The sequence below is a fragment of the Borostomias antarcticus genome (genome assembly GCF_949987555.1).
Source record: "Borostomias antarcticus genome assembly, chromosome: 16".
In the NCBI taxonomy this organism is placed as follows: domain Eukaryota; kingdom Metazoa; phylum Chordata; class Actinopteri; order Stomiiformes; family Stomiidae; genus Borostomias; species Borostomias antarcticus.
The window spans coordinates 616,774-631,125 of record NC_140249.1 but is presented as its reverse complement, the minus strand read 5'-3'; the positions used below and the strand labels follow the sequence as shown (position 1 = coordinate 631,125).

Sequence of the window (14,352 nt, the reverse complement as noted above, 5' to 3'; positions counted from 1 at the left end):
TACTAAGATCCCCGTAAAAAATGGGAAGAGAGAAAAACAAAACAAATCATCATCATATAATGCATAACATTTAAGGAAATAGAAAACAATAACACAATAAACCCTTGCTCTGCTCGAATGTGTGTTTGTGAGAGGTTGTGGAGTGTTTGTGTTTGTGTGTCTCTCTATCTCTCTTTCTCACTCTCTCTCTATCCCTCCCCCCCCCCCCTCTCTCTCTCTCTATCCCCCCCCCCTCTCTCTCTCTATCCCTCCCTCCCCCCCCTCTCTCTCTCTATCCCTCCCTCCCCCCCCCTCTCTCTCTCTCTATCCCCCCCCCCTCTCTCTCTCTCTATCCCTCCCCCCCCCTCTCTCTCTCTATCCCTCCCTCCCCCCCCTCTCTCTCTCTATCCCTCCCCCCCCCCCTCTCTCTCTCTCTCTCTCCCTCATCAGACCTGCAGGTCTAGTTTTCGTGATGCAGTGTTCAATGTTCGTCTCTGTTCTAGCAACGGTATTCAGTGGATATCTCCAAAGTCTGGCATCACAAGACTATATATATTATTAGTTAGTTACTTAGTTTCTGTGCACCTTTAGTATTTATTTACTTACATTGCTTACTACCCTTTAGTAGCCTGTAGTGGTAACCAGCCCACAGTAACTAGCCCACAATACCAACTAGCAAACAATGCTACCTAGCTCAGAACTATACCCAGCCCAGAGAGCTAACTACTGTAGTAAATATTGAGACTCCTGTAGGTGAGCTGGAGACTCAGCTGGTACAGAGAGCTCTGACAGTGTTTCCACCTGCAGCTACATGTCAGGAACGACACCCCGAGCCTCTGGGTAAATCACATTAACACTACGACCGCAGAGCTTTTTTCAGACAACTGTTATGTAACCGCTAAGGCACGCGCTGTTGTGCGTCAGGTCTGTTGGCGTCAGGTCCTATAGTCCCATTGTTCTCGCCGATGGCCCATCAGTTCTCCCATCTCAATACCCTAGCACAGCCCTGCAAGCCATAGCCCAGCTTAGCATAGCTTAGCTCAGTTAGCTTAGCATAGCTTAGCTCTCCCATCTCCATAGCCCAGCACACACAGCCCTGCAATCCATAGCCCAGTTTAGCATAGCTTAGCTCAGTTAGCTTAGCATAGCTTAGCTCTCCCATCTCCATAGCCCAGCACACACAGCCCTGCAAGCCATAGCCCAGCTTAGCATAGCTTAGCTCGGGGATGAATCAAGTATGCCTGTCAGTTACAGTCGTTTATTTATAGAGATTTATAAATATAATAATATAAATATAATACAACAAACAAAGATAAAGGTTTGGCAATTGGGCCTCTTGCTGTCCACGGCAATCTAAAACTAAAACCTGTCAGCTTTGCTTGCCATGTACGAATGGGCACCGACTTATACAAGGAAAGAATTGTTCTTCAGCAGTTCTGTTCTGCCCTGGCTTGTATTAGGGGATAGTTATTCACAAAACCATTCCACATTTCCCAAATCAGTCAGCAGGCTTGCACGTGTGTTAAGGTCAAGGTAGGTCACATGCACAGAGATGCAGACTAAAATGTGTGTGTGGGTGTGTGTGTGTGATTGTGTCAACAAGCTGTTCACATTCATTGTCTCCTGCTAATAATGCCTGAGCCAGACCGCAGTCAGACACACACACCTGAGCAGCCTGCAGATATGTAGGAACGTCAAGGCAGGGGGGGAACGTCCCATAGAACCTGACGGAATCATTTTACATCTAGTACCTCAACACCCATTTTCCATGGCAAACCGTGGTTGTAGTGTTAAGGCGGCAGCCTCCTTCTCTGTTTCCCTTTGGAGAGTTTTTGTTGCACGTGTGCTTTTACTGTCCTCGCTCTACATGGTCAATGTGCTGCTTACAACGTACAGAGAGAGAGGGGCCGTCTGAGTGGCTGTGCGTCCCCTGGCCTCAGAGAGGGCCCGTTCTGAGTGGCTGTGCGTCCCCTGGTCTCAGAGAGGGGCCGTTCTGAGTGGCTGTGCGTCCCCTGGCCTCAGAGAGGGGTTCTGAGAGGCTGTGCGTCCCCTGGCCTCAGAGAGGGGCCGTTCTGAGAGGCTGTGCGTCCCCTGGCCTCAGAGAGGGGTTCTGAGTGGCTGTGCGTCCCCTGGTCTCAGAGAGAGGGGTTCTGAGTGGCTGTGCGTCCCCTGGCCTCAGAGAGGGCCGTTCTGAGTGGCTGTGCGTCCCCTGGCCTCAGAGAGGGGCCGTTCTGAGAGGCTGTGCGTCCCCTGGCCTCAGAGAGGGGCCGTTCTGAGTGGCTGTGCGTCCCCTGGCCTCAGAGAGAGGCCGTTCTGAGTGGCTGTGCGTCCCCTGGCCTCGAGTGAGGGGCCGTTCTGAGTGGCTGTGCGTCCCCTGGCCTCAGAGAGGGGCCGTTCTGAGAGGCTGTGCGTCCCCTGGCCTCAGAGAGGGGTTCTGAGAGGCTGTGCGTCCCCTGGCCTCAGAGAGGGGCCGTTCTGAGTGGCTGTGCGTCCCCTGGCCTCAGAGAGGGGCCGTTCTGAGAGGCTGTGCGTCCCCTGGCCTCAGAGAGGGGCCGTTCTGAGAGGCTGTGCGTCCCCTGGCCTCAGAGAGGGGTTCTGAGTGGCTGTGCGTCCCCTGGCCTCAGAGTGACTGGGGCTTTCCAGCCTGACGGGTACAAGGGGATGTGTTTTGTATATTTTTTCCTGGGACACAATGTTCACTGTTTGTTCACAAACAGATCCTTCCAGCGCGTGACTGATCCTCTCTGGCTAGGCCACCAATTTGACTAGATGTACAGTAGCTGTCTGGTTTACCTGAAGGGTGTGTGTTTGGCCTGTGTGCGTAAGATCAGTTCCCCTCAGCGCACAAGACTCCATAGTCATGGAAGCAAGGAGCCACATGTTAAAGTGTGTCAGTGTGTATGTTTGAGAGTGTGTTAGTGTGTATGTTTGAAAGTGTGTGTCAGTGAGCATGTTTGAAAGTGTGTGTCAGTGTGTATGTTTGAGAGTGTGTGTCAGTGTGTATGTTTGAGAGTGTGTGTCAGTGAGCATGTTTGAGAGTGTGTGTCAGTGTGTATGTTTGAAAGTGTGTCAGTGTGCATGTTTGAGAGTGTGTGTCAGTGTGTATGTTTGAGAGTGTGTGTCAGTGTGTATGTTTGAAAGTGTGTGTCAGTGAGCATGTTTGAGAGTGTGTGTCAGTGTGTATGTTTGAAAGTGTGTCAGTGTGCATGTTTGAGAGTGTGTGTCAGTGTGTATGTTTGAGAGTGTGTGTCAGTGTGTATGTTTGAAAGTGTGTGTCAGTGTGTATGTTTGAAAGTGTGTGTCAGTGTGCATGTTTGAAAGTGTGTGTCAGTGTGCATGTTTGAAAGTGTGTGTCAGTGTGCATGTTTGAAAGTGTGTGTCAGTGAGCATGTTTGAGAGTGTGTCAGTGAGCATGTTTGAAAGTGTGTGTCAGTGTGTATGTTTGAGAGTGTGTGTCAGTGAGCATGTTTGAGAGTGTGTGTCAGTGTGTATGTTTGAAAGTGTGTCAGTGTGCATGTTTGAGAGTGTGTGTCAGTGTGTATGTTTGAGAGTGTGTGTCAGTGTGTATGTTTGAAAGTGTGTGTCAGTGAGCATGTTTGAGAGTGTGTGTCAGTGTGTATGTTTGAAAGTGTGTCAGTGTGCATGTTTGAGAGTGTGTGTCAGTGTGTATGTTTGAAAGTGTGTGTCAGTGAGCATGTTTGAGAGTGTGTGTCAGTGTGTATGTTTGAAAGTGTGTGTCAGTGTGTATGTTTGAAAGTGTGTGTCAGTGTGCATGTTTGAAAGTGTGTGTCAGTGTGCATGTTTGAAAGTGTGTGTCAGTGTGCATGTTTGAAAGTGTGTGTCAGTGAGCATGTTTGAAAGTGTGTGTCAGTGTGCATGTTTGAAAGTGTGTCAGTGAGCATGTTTGAGAGTGTGTGTCAGTGTGCATGTTTGAAAGTGTGTGTCAGTGTGCATGTTTGAAAGTGTGTGTCAGTGAGCATGTTTGAAAGTGTGTTAGTGTGTATGTTTGAAAGTGTGTGTCAGTGTGTATGTTTGAAAGTGTGTGTCAGTGTGTATGTTTGAAAGTGTGCAACTATGCATGCATCTGTCTTTCTTATTGTTTGTGGGCACTACTGTCTCAGGAACGTGGGTGTGTGTGTGTTTGTGTGTATGCGGTGTGTGTGTGTGTGTGTTTATGCTGCTAGGGGCTAAAGGGGGGATTTGGATGGTGGCACCGACATGAAAGCATTCTGGGTTTCGTTGGAGTTGGGTGGGGGGGGGGGTGGGGGGGGGGGGTGGGGGGGGGGCTTAGGTGGCAGCTGCTGCCGCAGGATCAGCGCTCAGACAGGAGGACCAGACAACACACACACAGTCAACATTAAATGCCTTAGAGTCGCACTGAAATGAAATAAGCATTCTGTCCCATTTTGGTTCACATAATTGGTCATAGTGTTCACCTATTCAACGATGTATGCTAAAAAAAATACAAAATTCTACTTTTGTTGTCATCTTATATCAAAGTATATAATTTCTTACTTCCTGGAAAACGTTAGGTCACGTGCAATGACGACAACAGGTACCTTAGATTTTAGGCCAATAATCTCACGACATCCACCCGTCAATCAACGCTATACTTCTATCGAATCTGTCTAAAGTTCTTAAAACCCGTCCACTTGTCAATGTTCCAATCAAATTCCTCTAAACACATGTCCCACCCTCATAGCTTGTTTGCGTCGGAAATACGTCAAACTACGGAAGTTAGATGATCTCAAACGTCCGTTTCAGTGCGACTTTAATGAACGTTGCTGGGGATGGGGATGGTGGTCAGTCGATAGCGTTAATAGAGCATAAACACCGACCAACCAGGACAGCCAGAGGAAGGCTGCTCAGCACTTGGCCTTGCCTGACAGTTTTCAGTCATAGAAGGAAAGAGACAGCGTGTGACTAGCGTCAGCGTTAAACTGGTCCAGGACCAGCGGACTTCTCTTGTTTCTCTCCCCCTCTGACTGACAGATCTCCCAATTTCATTTCTCATTTAATTTCATTTAACGACGTGGCTTGCCTGGTAATCGTGGATATTGTACAGCTAGCATGTGACAGCACCCAACCGTTAGCACGCTAGGCTAGCTAGCCCTGTTTTACAGCATCGTGAGCATGCCTAACGTTAGCTAGGTAGCTAGTTAGGCTTGCTGGGTTTTGTGAACTGCCTGAACATCGTTACGTTAGTTAGACGCTTCAACAACAACAAAATCACGCACATTTAACTGAGGTGAGTGAGATAGTTAGCCATAGCCAAGTCCTACATATAAATATATCCCAGCCAGGCCCCTCCCTCCCCTCTCCTCCTCCCTCTCACCCCTCTCCTCCACCCCTCCTCCTCACCCCTCTCCTCCTCCCTCTCACCCCTCTCCTCCACCCCTCCTCCTCACCCCTCTCCTCCTCCCTCTCCTCCTCCCTCTCACCCTTCTCCTCAACCCCTCCTCCTCACCCCTCTCCTCCTCCCTCTCTTCCCCTCTCCTCCTCCCTCTCTTCCCCTCTCCTCCTCCCTCTCGTCGCCTCCTCCATCTGTTCTTCTGGAACAGTTTGTTCATGGGGGACACCGAAATAACCTCTGCGACATGAAGACTGTCTGAGGGAGGTGGGGTTGACCTCCTTCCTCCCCCTCCCCTCTCCTCCGTGGCTCTCTGAGTCAATCCCCAGCCAGGGGCCGATTCCTCTCGAGCTGTGGAGGTTATTTAGGAGTTCCCTCTGGCCACAGCGTGCCAGGGATCAACAGAACACGGCCTGTCTGGGTCACACACCTGCCTTGACTGATGGGCTCCCAGACCCACTGCTGAGAGCTCCTCACAGACCAGGGTCCCTTCCTCCCAGATCAGGGTCCCTTCCTCCCAGACCAGGGTCCCTTCCTCCCAGACCAGGGTCCCTTCCTCCCAGACCAGGGTCCCTTCCTCCCAGACCAGGGTCCCTTCCTCCCAGACCAGGGTCCCTTCCTCCCAGACCAGGGTCCCTTCCTCCCAGACCAGGGTCCCTTCCTCCCAGACCAGGGTCCCTTCCTCCCAGACCAGGGTCCCTTCCTCCCAGACTGCTGAGAGCTCCTCCCAGACCAGGGTCCCTTCCTCCCAGACCAGGGTCCCTTCCTCCCAGACCAGGGTCCCTTCCTCCCAGACCAGGGTCCCTTCCTCCCAGACTGCTGAGAGCTCCTCCCAGACCAGGGTCCCTTCCTCCCAGACCAGGGTCCCCTCCTCCCAGACCAGGGTCCCTTCCTCCCAGACCAGGGTCCCTTCCTCCCAGACCAGGGTCCCTTCCTCCCAGCCCAGGGTCCCTTCCTCCCAGACCAGGGTCCCTTCCTCCCAGACCAGGGTCCCTTCCTCCCAGACCAGGGTCCCTTCCTCCCAGACCAGGGTCCCTTCCTCCCAGCCCAGGGTCCCTTCCTCACAGACCAGGGACCCACTGGACCCAGGCTGGTGGCTGTTTATGTCCGGTCCTCTTCCTCTCCAGAACCAGGCTCCCTCCTCCTACCCCTCCACCCTCTCTCCTATCTCTCCACCCCTCCCCCCAACCCTCCACCCCTCTAATCTCCCCCCTCCTACCCCTCCACCCTCTCTCCTATCTCTCCACCCCTCCCCCCAACCCTCCACCCCTCTAATCTCCCCCCTCCTACCCCTCCACCCTCTCTCCTATCTCCCCACCCCTCCCCCCAACTCTCCACCCCTCCACCCTCCAATCCCCCCCCCCCAACTCTCCACCCCTCCACCCTCCAATCCCCCCCCCCAACTCTCCACCCCTCCACCCTCCAATCCCCCAGTCATGAGGCCCAGCGGGGTCAGGTCAGAACAGCTGCTGGGCTGGGACCTGGCTCAGTCCAACTCATCTCTGTCTGCGTGGACGTGTCTATCTTTCTGTGTGTGAGAGAGGGAAAGAGAGAGAGGAGAGAGAGAAGGAGAGAGAGAGGAGAGAGAGAAGGAGAGAGAGAGAGGAGAGAGAGAAGGAGAGAGAGAGAGAGAAGGGGAGAGGGAGAGAGGGAGAGAGAGAGAGATCTAGATGTGGAGTAAAGCTGGGCTATGATGGAGCGTATTGTGAGGCTTCCCTCTTTCTGTTCCCCAGTCAGTCTGATTCTGCCCTGTCACACACACACACACACACACACACACACACACACACACACACACACACACACACACACACACACACACACACACACACACACACACACCACAGCCAGATCTATAAATGAACCTGCCCTGTCACCAAGGCATGATATGACTGAGAACCATCTGCCAGCCAATCTCATACACACACTCTCTCTCTCTCTCTCACTCACTCACTCACTCACTCACTCACACACACACACACACACACACACACACACACACACACACACACAAGCAATTTATATAAATATGACAGGTGTTTGGGGAGGTGTGTGTGTGTATGGGTGTATCTGGGTCTCCAGATTGTGTTGAGGGAGGCGTTCACCGGGAGACCCGCCCCCCTTGGACGATGTGATTGGCTGTTCAGGTTGATTGCCTTGTTGCGTCTGTCCGATGTGTATTTGAACAGTGGCCCGGACCGTTCAGCTGAGAGTGCTGAGTGAGACACACTGACTCAAACACACACACACACTCCCCCTGCCTGCCAGTGAGCGGGCGCGCGCACACACACACACACACACACACACACACACACAGCCGTACAGAACAGCGCACCATGCTCCCCGGCGGTCTGACCGTGCTGCTTGACCTGCTCTCACAGACTCTGGCGCCGCAAAGCGCTCATCTTGGATAAACCAGGAGCCGCGGGGAAACGAGCTCCGCCGAGCCGCCCAATACCACGCCAAGAACATGGCGTGTGAGATCCTGCTGCACAGGTACCCGTCCAGGGGGCTAGCGAGGGAGGAGGAGAGAGAATGATCTGTGTTTGAAACGCTGCTCTGCGGTGTGTGTGTGCGTGTGTGTGAGGAGAGTGAGGTGATCCTGTGAAGAATCTGCACCATCATCATCCTCGTCCCGGCTGCAGACGCCGTCTGTAAGCGTGACTAGTGACTAGTCTGATATTCTACTCTCATACTAGTGTGACTCATAGTGTGTAGTCAGAAGCCAGTCTGAGTGTCCCCAGCTGTAACAGGTATAGTATATCTGAGGCTAGAGTTGTTCCTGAACGGGGACATGGTGCTTTGGACACAGACAGACAGAGAATCTGTATATTTAGTAGAGGAATCACCGAAATGTGACAGCAGACTGCAGCAAGCTTCTCTCTCCCTCTCCTCTCTTGCTCCCCCTCTCTCCTCCTTCTCCCCCTCTCTCCCTCCCTCTCCTCCTCCCCCACCCCTCTCTCTCTCTCCCCCTCTTCCTCTCTGCCTGGCCAGGACAGACGTAGCTCTGCTGGGAAGAGCAACTCTGCAGAATAACAACTAGCTAGCTGGTTTCCACCCAGGAACAGGACTGGGACTCTGTCCACATCTCCTGGATATCTAGCATTGAAAGATGACAGTCGACAACAACAGTGATTGAGCTGCGGTTAATATTGTACAGTTGATGAGTTCCGCCTCACAAATGCCAGCAGACGTTGGTTTTGAGAAGTTTGAAAGGGAGATAAGAAATCTTGCTTGGAGGGCACTCCACAGACGGGCACCCCCTCCGACCAATCACAGCTAGTTTGTCTTCCTGGGGGTGTGTTGACAACCAAAGACGACAGAGCACAAGCTGCTAGGACGGCAGAAATGACACAGATTATATAAAGACCACCTTGAATATTCCACCACAGTTACAGTGACATTTACTTGGGCCAAGAAGTCGCTGCCCTAGTGACCGAAGGGTCCATTGAAAGGGTCTGGGAGCTAAAGCAGACGTCAGACAGGCACCATTGAAATTCCTTGTTGGCTGTTTGAGCGGGTAAAGATAGATGGCGGCCGGCCCTGTCTCTCTCTCGCAGGCCTGCTGACAGCTGCTGGTCTCTCCCCTGCTGTTTCCACGACTTCAGCTGGCATTGTGTCCCGTCACCTGAGCCGAGAAGCGTCGGAGTTATCTGAGGGCGAGAAAGTAACTGATCTCCGTGCTCACCCCGGCCCCTTTGTGTGTGTGTGTGTCCGTGTGTGTGTGTCCCCGTGTGTGTGTCCGTGTGTGTTTGTGTGTGTGTCCGTGGGCGTGTGTGACTGCACGTCCAACAGTACTGCCATTGTTTCACCACTCGGAGAAAGAGGTTTAACCTCCCAGAACAAAGCAGTCTGTCTGAGCGGAGAGCCAGGCTCGGCGATGTCATCATGTTTCACGGACTGGGCTCTGACTGTTGGGCTGCCTGGGAGATGAAGCTATTGTGAGTTAAAAGAATGTGTGGCTGGGCACGTTTCTGCCGGGCCGGGCTGTCAGGAGGAGGACGGCGCCGCTGTGTTTAACTGTGTGCTCGTCGTCCTTTTGATGAATCTTTATCCCCGCTCCACCAGCGTGGTCTCTACCATATAAAGAGACGCGGTGTCTGAATCTGAGAACGCCGGTCTCTCTTCTCGGTAAACAAGGAGGAAGAGGAGGGAGAGGAGAGGAGGAAGAGGAGGAGGAAGAGGAGAGGAGGGGGGAGGACAGGGCAGCAGGTTGAGAGAGAGGGAGGGTTAGGGCTAGTGAAGCGATACCAGTTACTTGGTATTGATTTGATGTGAGCTGAGCTGTTCTCTCTCTGCGGATGACGGGAGCTGTGAGCCAGAGGGAGATCCTCACTTCTGCCCGGGTCCTATTGGTTTCCAAAGGTCCTCCAAGCGTTCTGGAAGGATCTGCCCCGGGGTCCAGAGGGTCTCTGCCCTGCGTTCTGGAAGGATCTGCCCCGGGGTCCAGAGGGTCTCTGCCCTGCGTTCTGGAAGGATCTGCCCCGGGGTCCAGAGGGTCTCTGCCCTGCGTTCTGGATCTGCCCCGGGGTCCAGAGGGTCTCTGCCCTGCGTTCTGGATCTGCCCCGGGGTCCAGAGGGTCTCTGCCCTGCGTTCTGGAAGGATCTGCCCCGGGGTCCAGAGGGTCCAGAGGCCCTGGTCTCACCTCTCCCACAAATCCTGCTGAAAAGACAGAAAGTTTGAAAGGAGTGAACAATGTTAAGAAGGGGGGTCAGACTGCCTCGCTACCTACACATGCACACAACCTCCTCTCTCTCTCTCTCTCTCTCTCTCTCTCTCTCTCTCTCTCTCACACACACACTGATATATAGGCTTGCTGACAGGCCTAGGACAAAAATACACATCACTAACATTGAACTTTGGTACTGTTGGTGTGTGTGGGCGGGAGGGTGGGGGGCGTTATGTAAGCCTCATTTCTGGCATGCCACACTTTGTTTTTGGGGCCGGCCGGGACGGGCAGACTGCTGAATCAACCGGTCCTCCCTTCCTCCTGTTACGCACACACACACACACACACACACACACACCAGTGGAACCGAGCTGTTATTGGCTGTGCAGTAAACAGGCCTCTAGGCGACCTCCACCCATTCCCGGTTGCGTCACGGAGTAGAGACTCGATTGGATAACACGAGCGTGCGTGTGTGTGTGTGTGTGTGTGTGTGTGTGTGTGCGTGCGCGGTCATGCTCTCCTCTGGAGATGTGGTTCCCGGAGCTCGTCCTCCTGCAGAGCTGTGTAACCAGCTCAGATTAGGTGACCCTCGGATCTGCCGGGTCCTAGTTCAGCCGCCCGCAGCTTTCAACTGATGATGATCCGTACACACATATGCACTTTCTCTCTTTTTATCTCTTCTTGCTTTCTCTCTCTCTCTCTCTCTCTCTCTCTCTCTCTCTCTCTCTCTCTCTCTCTCTCTCTCTCTCCCTCCCTCCCTCTCTCTCTCTCTCTCTCTCTCTCTCTCACACACACACACACACACACACAGCTGAGAGCAGTGAAGGTCGGGTGTTAGTGGGAGGGTGTACGTGATGTGCTAACGTTGTCTTTCCCCTCCTCCTGTGTTTCAGTTCCCACATCTCCACCACCATCAGCATTCTCCCAGGATCCGTAGAGTAAGTACCCCCCTTCTAACCAGTAGCTAGCATGTTACCCCCCCTTCTAACCAGTAGTTACCATGTTACCCCCCCCCTCCTCTAACAGTAGCTAGCATGTTACCCCCCCTTCTAACCAGTAGTTACCATGTTACCCCCCCCTCCTCTAACAGTAGCTAGCATGTTACCCCCCCCTCTAACAGTAGTTACCATGTTACCCCCCCCCCCTCTAACAGTAGTTACCATGTTACCCCCCCCCCCCTCTAACAGTAGCTAGCATGTTACCCCTCCTCTAACAGTAGCTAGCATGTTACCCCCCCTCTAACAGTAGTTACCATGTTACCCCCCCCCCCCTCTAACAGTAGTTACCATGTTACCCCCCCCCCCCCTCTAACAGTAGCTAGCATGTTACCCCCCCCCCTCTAACAGTAGCTAGCATGTTACCCCCCCCTCTAACAGTAGTTACCATGTTACCCCCCCCCCCCTCTAACAGTAGCTACCATGTTACCCCCCCCCCCTCTAACAGTAGTTACCATGTTACCCCCCCCCCCCTCTAACAGTAGCTAGCATGTTACCCCCCCCCCCTCTAACAGTAGCTAGCATGTTACCCCCCCCCCCTCTAACAGTAGTTACCATGTTACCCCCCCCCCCCCTCTAACAGTAGTTACCATGTTACCCCCCCCCCCCCTCTAACAGTAGCTAGCATGTTACCCCCCCCCCTCTAACAGTAGCTAGCATGTTACCCCCCCTCTAACAGTAGTTACCATGTTACCCCCCCCCCCCTCTAACAGTAGCTACCATGTTACCCCCCCCCCCCTCTAACAGTAGCTAGCATGTTACCCCCCCCCCTCTAACAGTAGCTAGCATGTTACCCCCCCCCCCCTCTAACAGTAGTTACCATGTTACCCCCCCCTCTAACAGTAGTTACCATGTTACCCCCCCCCCCCTCTAACAGTAGCTAGCATGTTACCCCCCCCTCTAACAGTAGTTACCATGTTACCCCCCCCCTCTAACAGTAGTTACCATGTTACCCCCCCCCCCCCCCTCTAACAGTAGCTAGCATGTTACCCCCCCTCTAACAGTAGTTACCATGTTACCCCCCCCTCTAACAGTAGTTACCATGTTACCCCCCCCTCTAACAGTAGTTACCATGTTACCCCCCCCTCTAACAGTAGCTAGCATGTTACCCCCCCCCCCCCTCTAACAGTAGCTAGCATGTTACCCCCCCCCTCTAACAGTAGCTAGCATGTTACCCCCCCCCCCTCTAACAGTAGCTAGCATGTTACCCCCCCCTCTAACAGTAGTTACCATGTTACCCCCCCCCCCTCTAACAGTAGTTACCATGTTACCCCCCCCCCCCTCTAACAGTAGTTACCATGTTACCCCCCCCCCCCTCTAACAGTAGCTAGCATGTTACCCCTCCTCTAACAGTAGCTAGCATGTTACCCCCCCTCTAACAGTAGTTACCATGTTACCCCCCCCCCCCTCTAACAGTAGTTACCATGTTACCCCCCCCCCCCCCTCTAACAGTAGCTAGCATGTTACCCCCCCCCCTCTAACAGTAGCTAGCATGTTACCCCCCCTCTACAGTAGTTACCATGTTACCCCCCCCTCTAACAGTAGCTAGCATGTTACCCCCCTCTAACAGTAGTTACCATGTTACCCCCCTCTCTAACAGTAGCTAGCATGTTACCCCCCCCCCTCTAACAGTAGCTACCATGTTACCCCCCCCTCTAACAGTAGTTACCATGTTACCCCCCCTCTAACAGTAGCTACCATGTTACCCCCCCTCTAACAGTAGTTACCATGTTACCCCCTCTAACAGTAGTTACCATGTTACCCCCCCTCTAACAGTAGTTACCATGTTACCCCCCTCTAACAGTAGTTACCATGTTACCCCCCCCCCCTCTAACAGTAGCTAGCATGTTACCCCCCCCCCCCTCTAACAGTAGCTAGCATGTCAGTAGCTGCTGGTCGTGTTTTGAATTCTAACTCGTATAGCAGATTGTGAGGTCATGTCAGTGTGAGTGCATGGCAGGGGTTTTAGAAGGAGAAGGAAAGTGTAACCGTGTCAACAGATGATAAAGTGTCAACAGTTTCTTTGGATCACATGACTTTGTGATGTCTCCGGGACATGAGCTCAGTAATCACATGACCTTCCTTCTTATCTCTGGCTGTGTGAGTGCTCAGAGATGGGAGCTACAGCTTAGCTGGAGGGGGACATTTTGTGAGCTGTAACGCAATGGAACACTAAGGGCTAGAACTTGCTAGTGGCTAAGTACTGAGCTTTTAATAAACACACACACCACCTATTATGTCATGTTTGTGGTTTATAGAAGTCATTTCTGTGGTAAGGGGGGTAGTAGGAGTCAGAGAGAACGCTAGTTACCTGGGTCACAGAATAGAGAGGAGAACATTGCTTACCTGGGTCAGCTGGCCCTGTTCCTCGTCAAGTGAAGACTGAACAGAAGTGAATTTTTCCATTCTAAGACTACCCATGCCTAGACAATAAGAGACACATAAAAAGTGTTTTTTTATAGTTTGTATGGCGGTCAACATAGAAATCAGTGCCTTCATTGTCTATGATATTGTATGTCTTCTTTGGTCATTTCATATCATGCCGATAAAACATTGAAATTGGGGCCACGGGCCTATTTTGGTGAATCTGAACGCTGTCGGTAACTCTGGCGCTTTAAGGCGTGGCCAAGGCTATGTCCGTAATGTCGTGACTGAGGACGCTAGCCAACCCACTGTCATCGCGCACCACAAAATTGCCATTCATGGTGGAGGCGGAAATTCCATTTGCGACAGACAAAACTGACGATTCACCAGCACTGGAGCATAACAAAAATAGGGCCCTGTGTGTTATAGAAAGAGTACAGCCTTACTCCTGTGTGTTGTGATAGAAAGAGTACGGCCTAACTCCTGTGTGTTGTTATAGAAAGAGTACGGCCTAACTCCTGTGTGCCTGGTGTTTCTACAGCATCATAGAACGGACCATCAGGGCCGCTGTGGAACAGCACTTTTTTGACCTGAAGACTTCCATCAACCATGAGATCAGCAGCTACGAGAACCAAGAGTGAGTGAACGCACACGCTATATGTGCACACAGGGACACGTACACTGGTCAACCTCTCCACCTACATGACGACTGATACACATATGCATTCTTACACATAGTGTACATTCAGGACAAAGCTTGGGTGACAGTGAGAAGGATCATGTGACCAATTCCAGACATGACGACGGTAGTTAGGTGGTTATTGATTCCAGATATGGTGATGGTAGTTAGGTAGTTATTGAGGTATGTGTGTGTTTGTTTGTTTCCTCAGGGCGGGCCCCAGTGAGAAGCCAGTGACGGATCCAGTCCAGAGGCATGGAGAGGAGGGCCAGAGTGATGCTGAAGACCCCTGCAGCCCTGACCAGGAGACCCCAC

General features: G+C 52.5%; 1 protein-coding gene across 1 annotated transcript in view; it reads left to right on the top strand.

Annotated features, from left to right (window-relative positions):
- fam13b (family with sequence similarity 13 member B) overlaps positions 1 to 14,352 on the top strand; it is a 49,735-nt gene that overhangs the window by 22,524 nt on the left and 12,859 nt on the right. Inside the window, exons 8-10 of the mRNA XM_084451001.1 lie at positions 10,893 to 10,937; positions 13,900 to 13,995; positions 14,249 to 14,352. Of these exons, the coding sequence (XP_084307127.1) occupies positions 10,893 to 10,937; positions 13,900 to 13,995; positions 14,249 to 14,352 (245 nt within the window). The remainder of the gene's footprint in view (positions 1 to 10,892; positions 10,938 to 13,899; positions 13,996 to 14,248) is intronic.